The sequence below is a fragment of the Protopterus annectens genome, chromosome 7.part0 (genome assembly GCF_019279795.1).
Source record: "Protopterus annectens isolate FY-2018-M chromosome 7.part0, PAN1.0, whole genome shotgun sequence".
Lineage (NCBI taxonomy): Eukaryota > Metazoa > Chordata > Ceratodontiformes > Protopteridae > Protopterus > Protopterus annectens.
Window position 1 is genome coordinate 745691541 of NC_056739.1, and position 16482 is coordinate 745708022.

Consider the following 16482-nt stretch of genomic DNA (forward strand, 5'->3'; position numbering starts at 1 on the left):
GTCCAGTATGGGTCTCCATGGGCCATCCTTTCTTGAGACTAGAAAAAGTCTGGAGTAAAAGCCCCTTCCCTTTCCTCAGCCTAGAACTGGTTGAGTAGTTCATTAAGAGAGAAGGCTGTCCAAAAAGGGTTGAAATAGGGGCAGTTGGTCCTTTGGTGGCTGAGGGATGCCCCTAAAAACAGAAGGAATGATACCAGGTCATGAAATAACCTTTTCCAATGATAGAGAGAACCCACTTGTCTGAGGTGATGCTTTCTCAGAAAGGGAGGCAGTGAGAGAGTCTCTGGAAAAGGGGAATACAGCCTGGAGGGGGAGAAAGAGGAGGTAGGTAGTCACAGGCTACCTGTCTTGTCCTGAAAGGGATCTTTCTGGGTTGGTGTCTGGACAGGCCTAGAAGGAGTCTGCTGCTTTCTGAAACTCTTTTTGCCCCTAGCAAACGGGTCTGCAACCTGCGGCTCTTCCACCCCTCTGCAGTGGCTCCCTGTAGCTTTGAAAAATAATGGCCACTCTGCCGCATGACACACACACACACACACACACACACACACACACACACAAAGCGATCAAGTGACAGATTTTAAATACTGCTCTTATGAACTTAGAAACTTTCTAGAATAACATGGTTTCTGTTACCATGCATACCACACATACTGAGAGCTATCAAGCGATCCCCTGGCAGCAGCAGCATCTCCTGAAAGGTTTCCACACCTCTCATATCTCTCAAACTCTTACCACAAGAAATCTGGACAGAGCCCAAATAAAGGGAAACAAAGAAACAAAAATAGGGATGGACTGTAAATACTACTATTATAAACTTAAAAACTTGCTTGAATAACACGGTTTCTGTTAACATGCATTTTCCACACACACACACACACACACACACACACACACACACACACACACACACACACAGAGTGATCCCAATAAATATCTCAGCAAAAGAACAAAAACAGGGATGGATTTTAAATACTGCTCTTATAAACTTAGTTCTTTTATATAGAACAATAAATATATATAAATCTTTATACTCTGTTATCTTCATTTTAGGGGTCAAATAGGTTTTGTGGCTCCAGCTGAATTTTATTTGGTGGGAGAGGGGCCAAAAATGTCTCTCTTGGTAGTGAAGGTTGCAGACCCCTGTCCTAGCACGAGGGGGAGGAGGAGGAGTGTGTTTTCCAATAAACTGTCTTCAAATGATAATTCCTATGAAATTTACGAATAGGTGACAAATGTTTTAGGTCTTGAAGTTATTTTCCCTTTTGTTGCAGGATTTTGAAAAGTTCTGCCACTTGCATGCCAAATAAGGCTAAACTGTCTAGTGGAGCATCTAAAAGTTTAGCCCTGATGTTATCAGAAAGGGATTACAACCTCAACCAAGAGTGCCTCCTGAACACTGAGGCGGAGACTGTAGATCTGGCCGAAGCTTCTGCAGCATAATAACTGCATTTGATTGAATGTCTTGTCACCTGTGAGGACGAGGAGATCAGACTAGGGTTTTGTGGTCGAATCAGGGAGCCCATTCTAAATCTCAGAAGCCTGAGATAAATGGGCCAGGGAGTACTTGGACATGTGTGTCTGGTAGTTGACAGCCCTAAAGGCCAGAGCTGCTGAAGTATACACCTTCTTGCCAATTCTCTCCATTGTTTTGCAGGGAGGACAGAGGTGGTAGGTAGCAGTCTGGAGGGTTTGTCTGCAAAGACAGAAATAGTACCAGGATCTGTGGCAGGACACTTAAGAAATTCTGCCCCTTCAGGGACCTTATAAAGCTGGTCAGGTCTTTTAGGAACAGGGAGTTGGGCATCAGGATTTTTAGAAGCTGCAGAAAAAGCTTCTAAAAAGGTGGGCAGGACTGGGGGAATTGCAGAATGGCAGGAGTGTCTATTTGTAGGAGTTCATGATATCTCTTTTGGACTTCAGTCATTTCTGTGGAGTCCCATTTAAAGAAATCTCTCATCTGAGAGACTGTTTCTCCAAAGGTTGTCCCCCCCCCCCCCCAGGGGATGCATAACCTTGGGAAGAAGGTATCTGAGAGGCATAAGACAAGGAATCCTCAGAAAAGGAACCTGAGGACTCTTTGGCCTCCAATGTGGGAGGTTCAACAGTCTGGGGCCTAAGGCTAATAAAAGGAGAAGAAGCCATGGAAGTCCTAAGGGCCATAACAGCACTAAATAAGCCTTGAGAGAAGCCTTGTCAATCAGGCAAGCTTTTAATAGGTGTAGAAACATGTTTATTTTGTTTTCCTTCAAGGAAGAGACAGGCCTAAGGAGGGCCTAATCTCAAGAGCTACAGAAGCAGAAGGACTGGTCTGGACATCCGCAGTAAGCCAAGGCTCCCCCATCATTAGCATCAGATGTCTGCATAATCTCCGCCTATGTGTTTTCCGAACTTGGTTGTGCAGTCTCCGAAATAGTACTCGCTATACCCAAGTCAGCTGGTACCATACGTTCCTCCAGGTGAACCTCGGCCACAAGGGGAACATTGAGTGGAAGAGGTGCAGCAGTAGTTTCAGGCCTAGAAACTTTGGCCATCTTTTTCGGTGGCTTGGCAGTATGTCCAGACGGGTCTTCCATGCCAACACAGCAAGACGTTTTAAGTCTGATTTTCCAGGTAAATGTTAAGGGTGCGAAGATGGCTGCATGTGGTCTTCAGGATGAAGGCTTGACAAATGGCACAGACCTTATGGTCATGGTTAGGTCCTAGGAAAAATAGACAGCTGGTGGGTGTCCTTTTGAGGAATCTGACGTCTACACCTACACCTTACTTTTCTGGATGACATGAACCTGGGCAGGCATGCAGTGACCAAGAAAATACTCCGAAAAAGTGACCCAACAAGGTAATTAAATTAATCACAGGATCCGATGGCAGAGACTGCAGGATGAGTTGGCATTTGACTGATGGCAGAGAAATTCTGAGGAAGGTATGTGCAGATGTCACTTTTAAGGCCCACATTCGCTACGGCCAAAGTCAGACGTCCCACGTACACTGCAGTGACCAAAGCTTTTGTTTACTGGCTGCATGTTCAGGTCACTAAGCGGAGGCTAACCAAAGGTTAAGAATACTGCAACATGAGAATAGAAGAACATCTCAGTTCTGCATGCTTTCTTAGTTGAAAAAATATTTTATGAATTAAAAAAAATGCTTTCACACCTTAAAATTAGTTAAAGATAAAGTAATTTGTTAGTAAAAGCAATGCCTAGACTTTTCATAATAAGCCATCACATTATTTCTGTACGTGAGATAATATTCATAAACAAGAAACAATAAAAATTTGACCTGTAAAAAACAAATGAAACCATTAAGCACAACATAATGACTACAACATAACCACAGGCATAAGTAAATATGTATCTTTTAAAGATCTCTTATACAGCCCATAGTCGTACTTACCTTGTCACTGCAAAGGCTAATAACACAGATATTTCTAAATGCAACACAGGTATCACTAACAGCCTTCCCATCAGTTAGATGAAGGGCACAGATTCTCAAGAAGGGGGACCAGCAGCATCATATGCAAGCCTAAATATGATAAGATCAGGATCCTATACTTAATTCACTGCAGGATGCAGAGAACTGTGTGGTGCAATCACAGTTAGAAATATCAGAAAGTAACTATAATGCACAGTTCTGCATTAGATGATGTCACTTGAGGGTATTCAAGAGTCTATGGTAGAAGGCACTGCAGCAATACAGGAGGGTTGAAATCATGAAATCAGACAATGGAACAGAGTCCAAAATAAACACCAACAAGAAGCTGAAAGTTTTTTTTTTTGGGGGGGGGGGGCAAAGTGCTAGAAGAAAAATACATTTGTGAGCATGTTTAAGTCATCATTTTCTTTCCAGATTCCCAAATACTTTAAATACTTTATGCTCTGAGATGTTACACAGCAAGCAATGAGCCTGAGTAAAAAAAAAAAATTTCTCTCTATCTGCAGCCCTGCAAAGTTCATAGCTTACAAATGACCAGTACTACCTCACTTTTTTAATCAATAGTATAAATACTGCACATTAAGTGTCCTTGATTATTTCTGAAATTTGTCCCCAAGTCTGGAGCCAAGAGACTGAGAGCTTTGTGTCAGCTTAATGTTCATGGTACTTTATGCATGGGAGAAAGCAAGTTGAAATAGACAAGCCTTCAAGTGGGCAATAATTACAATGCTGCAATCCTGAAGCCTGTATCACAACAGGGGTGGAGCTTGCTACTGCACATCCAACTGTGCCCTAATCTACGTATATAGTTTTCAAGTTTTCATGGAGACTACCGAAACCAAAAATGTGTGTGTGTGTGTGTGTGTATATACATATATATATATATATATATATATACATATATATATATATATATATGCATATTTTCATGATCGATTAAATCTTATCATTCAGTGTTACCTGGTTACTGAAGATACTCAGTGACATCTAAAATACCAATTAATTAACTAACTAACTAAGAAATAAGATATAATTCAGACAAGTTACAAGGAGATAACCTGCCATATTGGCCTAATAAGGTCAACTTCATTCTTAAAGAAACAAGGAGCTGCCACATACTCTAAGGTGGAATACAACTTCCATCTGATAAAGCCACGTGAAGTACACCTCCTACTCATAATAACAGGAGCTCAGGTGATCATCTAAATGATACAGAGATAGTCTAGAACAAGTATCGCTTTCTTATGAGCAATCTTGTGGCTAGTAAATTGCATGTTTACCCAATTTAAGGTTATTCTCTAGTAGACAGATTTCTCTCCAACCTCCCTTCTCTCTCCCTGGATGCCAAAGATCGCCATCATAATATAACTCATTCATACCAGTAGAAATGGGATGTACCTGAAGTTCTAGAGAACTGCCTATAATCTTACAGGCTATTTTATTGCATTACTTCTCTTTCCCTGAAAAACACACATGGAGCTGTGACATCGGTGTAATATGATTTTTTTGCTTTGAATTTGTGTAAGCCCAGTCGTGGAATGGGGCAATATTGACAAAGAACTGAGGAACACGCAACAGTGATGTCCTTTTATGTTTGCTGACGCCATTCCAACCCTAGGAAGTTAACAACTGGCACTTCTAAAAATGTGATCTTGGAACTAAAATCTGTGGCCGGGAACTTAGTTCATCATGTTTGCAATTGCTGGGAAGACAAAGAAAAACTAAAAAAATTGACAATTACAAGTGTTTCACATAGCTTTACTTCCTTTGTTCACTCTTTACAGATTGAGATACCAAATGTTTTTTTCTTCAGCCAAATACAAACAAAACTTCCAGTACAAAGTTACCTTAAAGAGTGCAGAAAGTTGGGAGCCACCAGGAAATCTGGAAATGACCCACTGAATAGATTTTGTGCTTTGCTGAAGCTCGGCTGTCTGATCTGGACTGCTGAGTTCCTGAGATAAACTGGACACACACAAAAAATAAACAGACAAAAGTACTAAGTATTCTATAAAGTTGCCAGCCAAAACATTCATTTGCTGCTTTTATAAAAGAATACTGACAAAAATATTTCAGTATTTTAGAATCCTACCAGGAGGAATTAGAACATAGTGAAGTGTGGGTTATGCCTTCCAGAGGCACACACAGGTATGTTCTAAGCAGCTAGATGTGCTCTTATCAAGAAATAGCCCATGCCACAGTTTGTGTTAATGCTCTTACAGAATAGTCCTATAACACATAAAACAATTAAATAAAAATGAACAGCTGGTGCAAATTGATTTGTTTTTGCTCATCTTTCCTTCTCACAATAAAATCTTCTGATCGTGCTATATATTATTAGTTCATCCAAGGGCAACAGACCTGTGGCCTATTTCCCCAAGGGACAAGTGAACCCAAGGAAATGCTATCACAACAGTGGACTAGGTTATTTGCTTTATCCGGTTTCTCCATGCAAGCTCAGTGACGTTTCTGGGGTAGGGAAATTTGCTTATTCATGCTCAGCACTTGTTCAGAACTTGTAAGCACTAAATAAACTACTAATTACTATAGTACTCAATCATCCTCATTACCTAGAGGAAAACAGTTTTTGTACTTACTTTTCTCACTGGCGTTGAGAAAAACAGCTCTTGTACTCACTTTCCTCACTTATCTAGAGGAAAATATTTTTTTATTCAGGCATGTCCAAGGGTCAGCTACCAGTGTTCTTCCCTGTCTATCTGATGAATCTGGGCATCTTGAGGCAGTGTAGAAATTGCCTCATGTACACAGACAACCCTTTCCTCCTACCACCTAACACTACAACCTGTGAGAGATGCATGCACGTATCTAGCCAAACTGGAGGTACAGCTCTCTCCAACCAAGACTGAACCTGACAGTCATGAGGAGAAAGGTAAACATTTGCACCACACCACACTCATCACACAGTCTCACTACGTCTACACCACCAAAATCCACACATAGAAACTCAAAAACATTCACGGAGGCTCTCAATAATAATCTGCCTAAGCAACAGAGACCTCCAAAGCAGAAACACAAGCAACCTCCATCCCCCAACACAACCCAAATGACACATAGCCCACAGACTCAGTGTGCCACTCAAACACAGCCAATAAGGCAAAGCAACATACCCAACACACTAGTCATAGGTGACTCTATAGTCAGACACACTGATGTCCCACTCACCAGGCTAAACAAGTAGAAGGTTACTGTCAGCTGCCTGTCTGGTGCCAGGATCCGCCACATATCCCACGCACTCAGGTCACTCCACAACAAGTACAAATATGACTCTGTCATTGTCCATGTTAGTGTGAATGACCCGAGACGTACCTCCCTGGACTACATGAAAAGAGACATGGAAGAGCTCTAAGATCTTGTAGCCCAGGCAGTTATGACCCTAGCCCTGAGTAGCATTCTGCCATCGCCCAGAATGATACCGCAGTACAAGGACAAAATGATTGACTTCAACAATTGGGCTAAGCTTCTGGTGTCATTCTAAGGGGATCCAGTATCTGTCTGCTTGGGATGACATGGTCAACAGACCACGATGCTTTGCCACAGATGGCCTGCACCTTTTGCCCCTGGGATTCCGGATACTGGCTAAGGCTCTTGCTGCCCCCTATAGTGCCTTTTTTAGGCGGGGTTCAAGTAACAAATTCACCACCATAACAGGAACAAGCAAGCAAAAACTGAGGGTAATGCTACTCAATGCTAGAAGTCTAAATTACAAAATGCACTCACTCGAGGCACTCCTTAAAATGGAGAACATCGATATCTGTGCAGTGATTGAGACCTGGTTCAAGGCTCCAGACAGCACCCCTGCACTACCAGGCTACAACTCATACCACACTTTTCGGCCATGTAACCTAGACCGAAACACCAAAGGTGGGGATGTGTCCATATTCATTAAGGATATCCACACCTCCAGGCTAGTTGCTCAGCATAATGCATCCAAGGTTATCCAAGTGCAACTAACTCTTGGCAAAACTGCAATCCAAATTGTAGCTTGCTACAGATCCCCCCACCATGCCCCAGGATTCCCACTCCTCTTTTCTTGATGTACTGGAAAATATTAGGGTTCAATCAAACACCCAAATAATGGGCGAATTCAACTACCCTACCATTAACTGGGAAAACTACTCATGTACCAACTCCTTAGCACAACGCTTTCTGGAATTCATAAACTCCAATGCCCTAGATCAACTTATCCACACCCCCACCAGGGGCAACAATATCCTACACCTAGTCATTACCAGCATGAGTGACCAGTGTTGCACACCTGTAGTCAACTCCTTTTTGGTCCGATCCGACCATAAGCTAATCACCCTTGATATCCACATCCCACCCCCACCACCCATTAAGGAAACCACAGTAAACAATTTCTCCAAAGCCAACTTCATGCTTCTTAAGACAGAAGTAGTGAACTTCATGACACCCATGCAGATGGACAATGCAGTTACAACTGCTGAATCCTACACAAATGCACTCTATAAGCACTTACATGACTGCATGGATTGTGCTATCCCAAACAGAACCAAGACGCTATCCTCCAAAAAAGGAAGCCAATCTGGTGGTCCCCTGCCATAAACAAACTGTACAACAGAAGGAAGAAACTGTTGCAAAAGAGAGTAAAATCCCATGAGTGGAGGAGCTCCCTGGTCAGCCTCAGTAAGAAGCTGAGATCCCTTATAAGATCCTCCAAAGCTAGCTACGAAAATAAAATCGCCACTAATTCCAAGGACAACCACAAAGCATTCTATAGCTATGTCAAGAATATCAATGGCAACACCCAGATCTGCTCTGACTTACAGCACAAAGGCACGAAAATTACAGAACCAACTGATATTGCCAACATCCTGGCAGATACGTGCGGTGCTAACTTTACCTCCCCCTCACCCCCTTAAGGGCCCATATCTATACAGGAAGAATGCAGAGTCCCTGTAATCATAACTACGCAGGTGAAAGCTGCAGTCTCTAAAGCCAAAAACACAGCATCCATGGGACCGGACAACATCCCAGGCTGCGTTTTACATGAACTGGCTCCCCACTTAAGCACCATGTTCAATAATAGCCTCGCATCAGGCTTTGTGCCCACTGAATGTTGCACAGCAACAGTTATCCCACTCCACAAAGGGGGAGCCACCACTGATCCTGGGAACTATAGACCTATTAGCCTGACGAGCCTGGCCTGCAAGGCCATGGAATGTATCATCATGGAACACACAAACAAAGACATTGGTAACCTCCAAACTCTGGATCCCACCCAGTTCGGGTTTGTGAAAGGCAGATCATGCCTCCTGAACCTGATCGACTTCTTTGAAGCAGTCACCAAAGCCGTAGATGAGGGTAAGGTGGTTCACACAGCCTATTTTGACCTCGCCAAGGCTTTCGACACCATCCCCCATTCTGGAATTATAGCTAAAACTCAATAAACTAGGCATAAATCCCTATGTCACAAGATGGGTTGTCAACTGGCTCACTGACAGAACCCACACTGTAAAAGTTGCAGACTCCAAATCTGACCTCAAATCAGTGACAAGTGGAGTACCACAGGGTTCCGTCCTGGGACTGCTCCTGTTTGGTATCTACTTCTCTGAAGTACAGGCTAACACAGAAGGCCTCTGGCTAATGAAGTTCGCAGATGACTGCAAACTAGGAGCCATAGTCAAGTCCCCAAATGATGTGAACATCCTACAGAAGGGCCTCTCTGAGACAGATGCCTGGTGTCAGAGCCATGGCCTCAAGCTCAATGCCAAAAGGTGCAGTGTCATCCCCTTTGGTAAAAACTCTGTACCCATGAGCTACCACATAGGCAGCAATCTGCTTAACACCGAATGCGTGATAAGAGACCTTGGGACCCAGGTGGACAGCAGTCTCTCCTTTTATAGTCACATCACCACAGTAGCCAGGAAGTCTTTCTACGTGGCACACCTCATCATAAAAGGGTTCTCATCCGGGAAAAAAGAGGTCATCGTTCCCCTCTACTCGACACTCATTAGACCCATTATAGAGTACAACGCCCCTCTTGGAATGTACCTCACAAGACATCTGCAGCAGCTGGCAAGGCCACAGAAGTACCTCACAAAGAGGATTACTGGACTCAAACAAATGCCCTACACTGACCACCTCAAAAAAAGTACAGTTTTGTACCTACCATAAATGTAGATGTTCGAAGATCCACATTGCTGCAGTCATAACCTGTGGGTAGTCCGCTGTCCTCGGTCGGCCCGAATACCAAAGTATTAGGCTGGCGTCGGTCATGGGCGCTTAGATCTGACGTCAGTGCGCCATGGTATTAAAGCGCATGACCGACATCATATCCTCAGTCTTTTCTTGCCCCAGATGTCAGAAGGCCCTAAAAAGAAAGGCCACAGCCAAAAATAGAAAAACCTCCAAAACCCATGTACAAACAACAACTACAACCTAAACCATACAACCACTCCAAACTACAGAGGGGAAGGAGGGAGGGTAAATTGGACTGCAGCAATGTGGATCTTCGAACATCTACATTTATGGTAGGTACAAAACTGTACTATGTTCTTCATCTCACATTGCTGCAGTCATAACCTGTGGGTAGAATCCCAAAGCAAAGGTAAAGGGAGGTTGGCAAAATCATAAAGCATTGGGAGCTGTTAATATGCCCTGTAAGACTGCAGTGGCAAACCCAGCCCTAGATTTGGAATAAAGAGGGAGATGGTAATGTTTAGAAAAAGTGTGCACTGAACTCCAAGTAGCTGCTTCCAAAATATCTTTAGTAGCTACACCCCTTAAAAAAGCAGTAGAAGTGGCAGTAGCCCTAGTGGAATGAGGTCTGATTCCAGCCGGAATCTCCTTACCATGATGAGAATAACAAAAGCAATACAATGGCCAATCCACTTAGAAATAGTTTGTTTTGAAACAGGTTTCCTGAGAGCCCAAAGCAAAAGAAACAAATAACTGTTGAGACTGTCTGAACCTTTTAGTCCTGCTCAAATAATAACGCAACTGCCTGTGAATATCCAAAGTGTGCAAAATTTTCTCCCCTTTATTTTGGGGATCAGCATAAAAAGTAGGCAAATGAATAGATTGGTTCAAGGCCACATTTGAAACCACTTTAGGCATAAAAGTAGGGTTAGTACGCAGAGATACCCTATCCTTATGAAAAATCAGGAAGGGTTCAACTGCCATTAGAGCCTGTAATTCAGATACCCTTCTAGCAGACGTAATGGCCAACAAAAAAGCAGTCTTCCAAGACAAAAACATTAACTCAGACGTAGCTGCAGGCTCAAAAGGAGGTAAAGTAAGTTTTTCCAACACAAAATTGAGATCCCAGGAAGGAGAAGGAGCTCTACGCGGGGGTCTTATGTTCTTTGCCCCTCTAAGGAATTGCTTAAACAAAGGATGAGAGAATAATGGTGGGTCACAGTCATAGTGAGCAGAAATGGCTGCAGCATGAACTTTTACAGAGGAGAAAGACAAACCCTTGTCTAATAATTCTGTAAGATATTGAAGAGAAACACTCAAATCAGGCCTGGAAAAGTACAGTTTTGTACCTACCATAAATGTAGATGTTCGAAGATCCACATTGCTGCAGTCCTAACACTTGGGTAGTCCGCTGTCCCAGTCGGCCCGAATACCAAAGTATAAGGCTGACGTCGGTCAGGGCGCATTAGTCTGACGTCAGGACGTCAGGGTACAAATGCGGATGACCGACGTCATATCCTCAGTCTTTTCTTGCCCCAGATGTCAGAAGACCCTAACAAGATAAGGCCAAACCCAAAAAACACCAAACACTCCTGTACCAAATATATATACAATATATACAATTTACAAAAGTACAACCCCACCCACACAACCACCCCTAAACACAGAGGGAAGGAGGGAGGGTATTGACTGCAGCAATGTGGATCTTGAACATCTACATTTATGGTAGGTACAAAACTGTACTATGTTCTTCATCCCACATTGCTGCAGTCCTAACACTTGGGTAGAATCCCAAAGCAGAGGTAAGGGAGGCTGGCAAATCATAAAGAAGCTGGAGCTGTCAACATGCCCTGCAAAATAGCCGTGGCAAAACCAGCCCTAGATTTAGAGTAGAGAGGAAGGTGGTAATGCTTAGAGAATGTATGCACTGAACTCCAAGTAGCTGCCTCCAAAATATCCTTAGTTGCCACCCCCCTTAGAAATGCTGTTGAAGTGGCAGTAGCCCTAGTGGAATGAGGCCTGATCCCAGCTGGAATCTCCTTGCCATGATGGGAATAACAAAATGCAATGCAAAACCCAATCCACTTAGAAATAGTTTGTTTTGACACAGGCTTGCCCTGAGAACTCAAAGCAAAAGAAACAAACAACTGCTGAGACTGCCTAAAATCCTTAGTCCTGCTTAAATAATAACGCAACTGCCTGTGTACATCTAAAGTGTGCAAAATCTTTTCCCCCTTATTTTGGGGATCTGCATAAAAAGTGGGCAAATGAATAGTCTGGTTTAAAGCCACACTAGAGACCACCTTAGGCATAAAGGAAGGATTAGTACGTAATGATACCCTATCCTTATGGAAAATCAAAAAAGGCTCAACCGCCATAAGGGCCTGCAATTCAGAAACCCTTCTTGCAGAAGTAATGGCCAACAAAAAAGCAGTCTTCCATGACAAGTATTTCAATTCAGCAGTAGCCGCAGGCTCAAAAGGTTGTAGAGTAAGTTTCTCCAACACAAAATTGAGGTCCCAAGCAGGAGTAGGAGCTCTACGTGGGGTCTTATATTCTTTGCCCTCTAAGAAATTGCTTAAACAAAGGATGAGAAAACAATGGTGGGTCACAATCATAGTGAGCTGAAATTGCTGCAGCATGAATCTTAATGGAAGAGAAAGACAAACCTTTGTCCAATAACTCAGTAAGATATTGAAGAGCCACACTCAAATTTGGCTCAGAAACATCCAAATCCTTTGCTGCACACCAAAATAAAAATCTCTTCCATTTCCTCAAGTACACTTTCCTTGTACTAGGTCTTCTGGCTTCCATAATCACATTCAGAACTTGTTGAGGAAGCTGAGACCTGCTATGGTTCAAAACAGAATATGCCAGGCTGTTAGATGAAGAGAGTGAAGCTTGACATTGAGTAGATGCCCGTCCTTCTGAGACAATAGGTGTGGAATCAAAGGTAAGGGCCATGGAGGCTTCCTTACCAGACTCCTCAGCAATGGGTACCAGTGCTGCCGAGGCCAATCTGGAGCTATTAAAATCATCCTTGGCTTGTCCTGTCTGACCTTTAGGAGTACCTTTGGGAGGAGAGGCAGAGGTGGAAAGGCATACACATGAAGATTTTCCCAACTGAAAGAAAGAGCATCCACTTTCCAGGCTGTGTGATGAAACCTTTTCGTGCAAAACTTTGGCAGCTGGTGGTTTAGTGGAGAAGCGAACAGATCTATGTCTGGAGTTCCCCAGGACACTGTCAATGTCTGAAATACATGAAGATCCAGTTTCCACTCGTGGGGATCCATGATTTGCCTGCTTAACACATCTGCTAAGGAGTTCTGTGCTCCTGGCAGAAACCTTGCTTGAAGATTCAGTTGCAAGCTTAACGCAGTCTCCCACAAAATCATTGCTTGCCTGCATAAAGGATAAGAATGTGTTCCCCTTGTTTGTTGATGTACCACATGACAGTTGTGTTGTCTGTTAGAATCAACACCTGCCCTGGAAGAAGTAAATCCTTGAAAGCCAGTAATGCAAACTGGACTGCTAACATCTCCTTCATGTTGATATGTAGATGCTGCAGTCTGGCAGGCCACTTGTCTTGTATCCACTTTCCATTCAGATGAGCTCCCCAAGCTGTGTCTGAGGCATCTGTCGTTAGAATCTGACTCGCCTCTGGCCGGGTCACAGAGAGTCCCTTGTTTAGGTGACATTCCTGAGCCCACCACAAAAATTCCTTTTGAATGCAAGGTATTATTTGAATGACAGTGTCCAAATCCTGGCAGTGCTGTGTCCATACATTTTGAGATACCATTGTAGCTTCCTCATATGCAGTTTGGCATTGGGAAGTACCAGAATACAAGATGCCATGAACCCTAAGGCTTGAAGGACTGTCCTTGCAGTCAGCCCGGACTGATGAGATAGTTGATGGAAGTAAAGAGAAAGATTCTTTTGTTTGTCCGGGGTTAAAAGGCCATCTGGGATGCTGTATTCAGTCTCACGCCCAGAAAGCACATGTCTTGAGAGGGTACTAGACTGGACTTTATTTCGCTCACAGAATACCCTAGGCATCTTAGCACTGCTATCACATATTCCAAATGCTGAAGAAGCACGTCCTTTCCTTGAGCCAGAAGCAGGCAGTCGTCCAAATAAGGATAGATTTGTATTCCTTTTAGCCTGAAGAAAGCTATCACTGGAGCCAGAACCTTTGTGAATACTCTGGGCGCAGTAGATAAGCCAAAGGGCAATGCAGAGAACTGATAATGAGAATTCCCAGCTCGAAAACGCAGATACTTCCTGCAAATTAGTCTGATAGGAACATGAAGGTAAGCTTCCTTGAGATCCAAAGTTACCATCCAGTGATCTTTGCCCAGCATAGGTAAAAGCTGTTGTAACGTCAACATTTTGAACTTGGGAATGTCCAGATAAGTGTTGAGGATAGACAGATCCAAAATTGGTCTCCACGTGTTCCCCTTTTTGGTACTAGGAACAGGCGAGAATAAAATCCTAGGCCCCTTTCTGGCACAGGAACTGGCTGAATGGCCCCTATTTGGAGCAACAGAGAAATTTGCCTGTGAGCCTCTTTCCTTTGTTGAGGAGGAATGTCTGGCATGCCTTTGAAAGGAGGCAAGGTATGGAAATAAAACCTGTAACCGTGGTGAATGATATCCAATACCCATCTGTCTTGGGTAATTAAACTCCAGTTTTCTTTGAAGAGTGCCAACCTTCCTCCCAAAGGTGCTGCCAGACGAGAAGATTCTGGCAGCTGAAAAGGCAGGTCATTGGGTCTGTTTACGAAAGGACTGACCCCTGCCCTCACCAGAAGACTGAGCAGGTGAACTCCTGTTCTAGGCCTAAAGAACCTTGAGCTCTGCCCCTACCACGCCTAGACCTACCCCTAGACTGGGAATCATAAGCAGGATATGTCCACCCCTTGGTAGGCCAATTTCTACTAAACTTCGAGGCTGAACCTGCAAAAATCTTTAACAGTCTGCATAGACTTAGCCTTGTCTTCCATTTTCTTTAGAACTGCTTCCACAGGCGAACCAAACAACACATCAGATTGTAAAGGAGCATCTAAAATCCTTGTCTTCACATGCTCAGCTAAATTCTGATCCCTCAGCCAGGCGTGCCTGCGAAGAACCGAACCAGTGGCAGCCACCCTCAAGAGGCCTGCACAGCATCAAAACCACATTGCAAAGAATGCTTACCCACCTGTTCAGAAACATGAACTAAATCCTGCAACTCTTTACACTCAATACCTTCCGCCAAAGCATCTACCTTAGACTTTAATTGTGAAAGGAGATAATTTTGATATTTCAACATGTGAAACTGGCAATTCAAAGCTCTCATGGCCAAAGTGGAAGAAGTATACACTTTCTTTCCCCATCTATCCAAAGCCCTTGCCTCTTTATCCGAGGAACAGGATTTTTAACAACAGAAGCCTTAACACCTTTAGGCCCCTGTGAAACAGTTTCTGGGTCTGCCCTAGGACTCTTAAAAGATACTTATGAGCTTCAGGCACCCTATAATATCTATCCGGTTTAACTGGAGCAGGAGGCAAAGAATCAGGGTTCAGAGAAGCCTCTGCAAAACATCCTCCACCACATCTAGAACAGGAGGTATAGCTAAAGGCCTATGCTGGGGTAGAAACAAAAATTCCCTAAGCCTTTTCCTGGAATCAGAGAAATCCTGACCTTCCCATTTAAAATGCTCCCTCATGGAATGAAGAGTCTCTGAAAATGAAAAATCCTCAGGAGGAGAAGCAGAAGGAGTAGAATCATCCACATCAGAATCAGAGTAACGGGAATACTCCTGCAAGTCTTCAGCCGAAGACTCAGAAGCATCCGAACACTGCTCAAAACTCCCAAGCTCAGGTTCCACCCTAGGTCTCTTATCAGGAGGGGGCATAGAACCTCTAATCATTGTAATCAAATCTTCTGCCATCTTAAGCATATGCTTCTTAGGTACAGACCCTGAAGAACTAGGGGTAACACCTGAAACCAAACCTGGCCTGCCCCTGGGAGAAGCCTTGGAAACAGCAGGGGAGGGCCTAACCACCTTAGGAAGGGAGGGAAGAACAGCTACCTGAGAAGCCCCTTCCGCCTGGCCTACCTCCTGAGAGGTCACATCTTGTAGTAATAAAGTCTCTCCCTGGGATTCCAAAGAAATTTCTGGCTGAACCTCTGGCTCCACCGAGCCCTCTAAAGAACCGACGTCCAGTACGGACGGTTCTTCCAGCCTAGGCTTTGCTGTTTTGTCCTTGCGCTTTTTGAAGCGGGCGGAGCATCCGACGGCATTTTATAATTACACCGCTTCCTCAAAACTAACCTGGCACAATCTAATCTTCTCTTTATCGTGCGTTTGTTAAATCTAGCACAAGAGCGACAGCCAACAATGTCGTGCTCAGGCCCTAAGCAAGGTATACACAAGGTATGGTAATCCCTATGAGGTATCTGTTTCCCACAAGAAATACAGTTATTCACTTTTTCTGACATCCGGTAAAATACTGAGGCAAGAAAAAAAACAAAATATTCCCCAACGGGGTACTTAGCCAACTTGGATTCGGTCTGAAACTCCGACTTCGGAAAATCTCAGAACGCCAACCTGCACTTGCAAAACTGCTTCTGCATCGGACCATGCGGCAAAAAAGACTGAGGATATGACGTCGGTCATGCGCATTTGTACCCTGACGTCCTGACGTCAGACTAATGCGCCCTGACCGACGTCAGCCTTATACTTTGGTATTCGGGCCGACTGGGACAGCGGACTACCCAAGTGTTAGGACTGCAGCAATGTGGGATGAAGAACATCATCAAAGCTCTTTGCTTTGCTCCAAATAAAAAATCTCCTCCATTTATCAGCATAAACTTTCCTTGTACTAGGCCT

General features: G+C 43.7%; 1 protein-coding gene across 6 annotated transcripts in view; it reads right to left on the bottom strand.

Annotated features, from left to right (window-relative positions):
• AP4M1 (adaptor related protein complex 4 subunit mu 1) overlaps positions 1-16482 on the bottom strand; it is a 1285664-nt gene that overhangs the window by 351644 nt on the left and 917538 nt on the right. For all 6 annotated transcript variants that reach the window (XM_044077275.1, XM_044077274.1, XM_044077273.1 and 3 more), the window contains one exon: positions 5277-5394. In XM_044077275.1, the coding sequence (XP_043933210.1) occupies positions 5277-5394 (118 nt within the window). The remainder of the gene's footprint in view (positions 1-5276; positions 5395-16482) is intronic.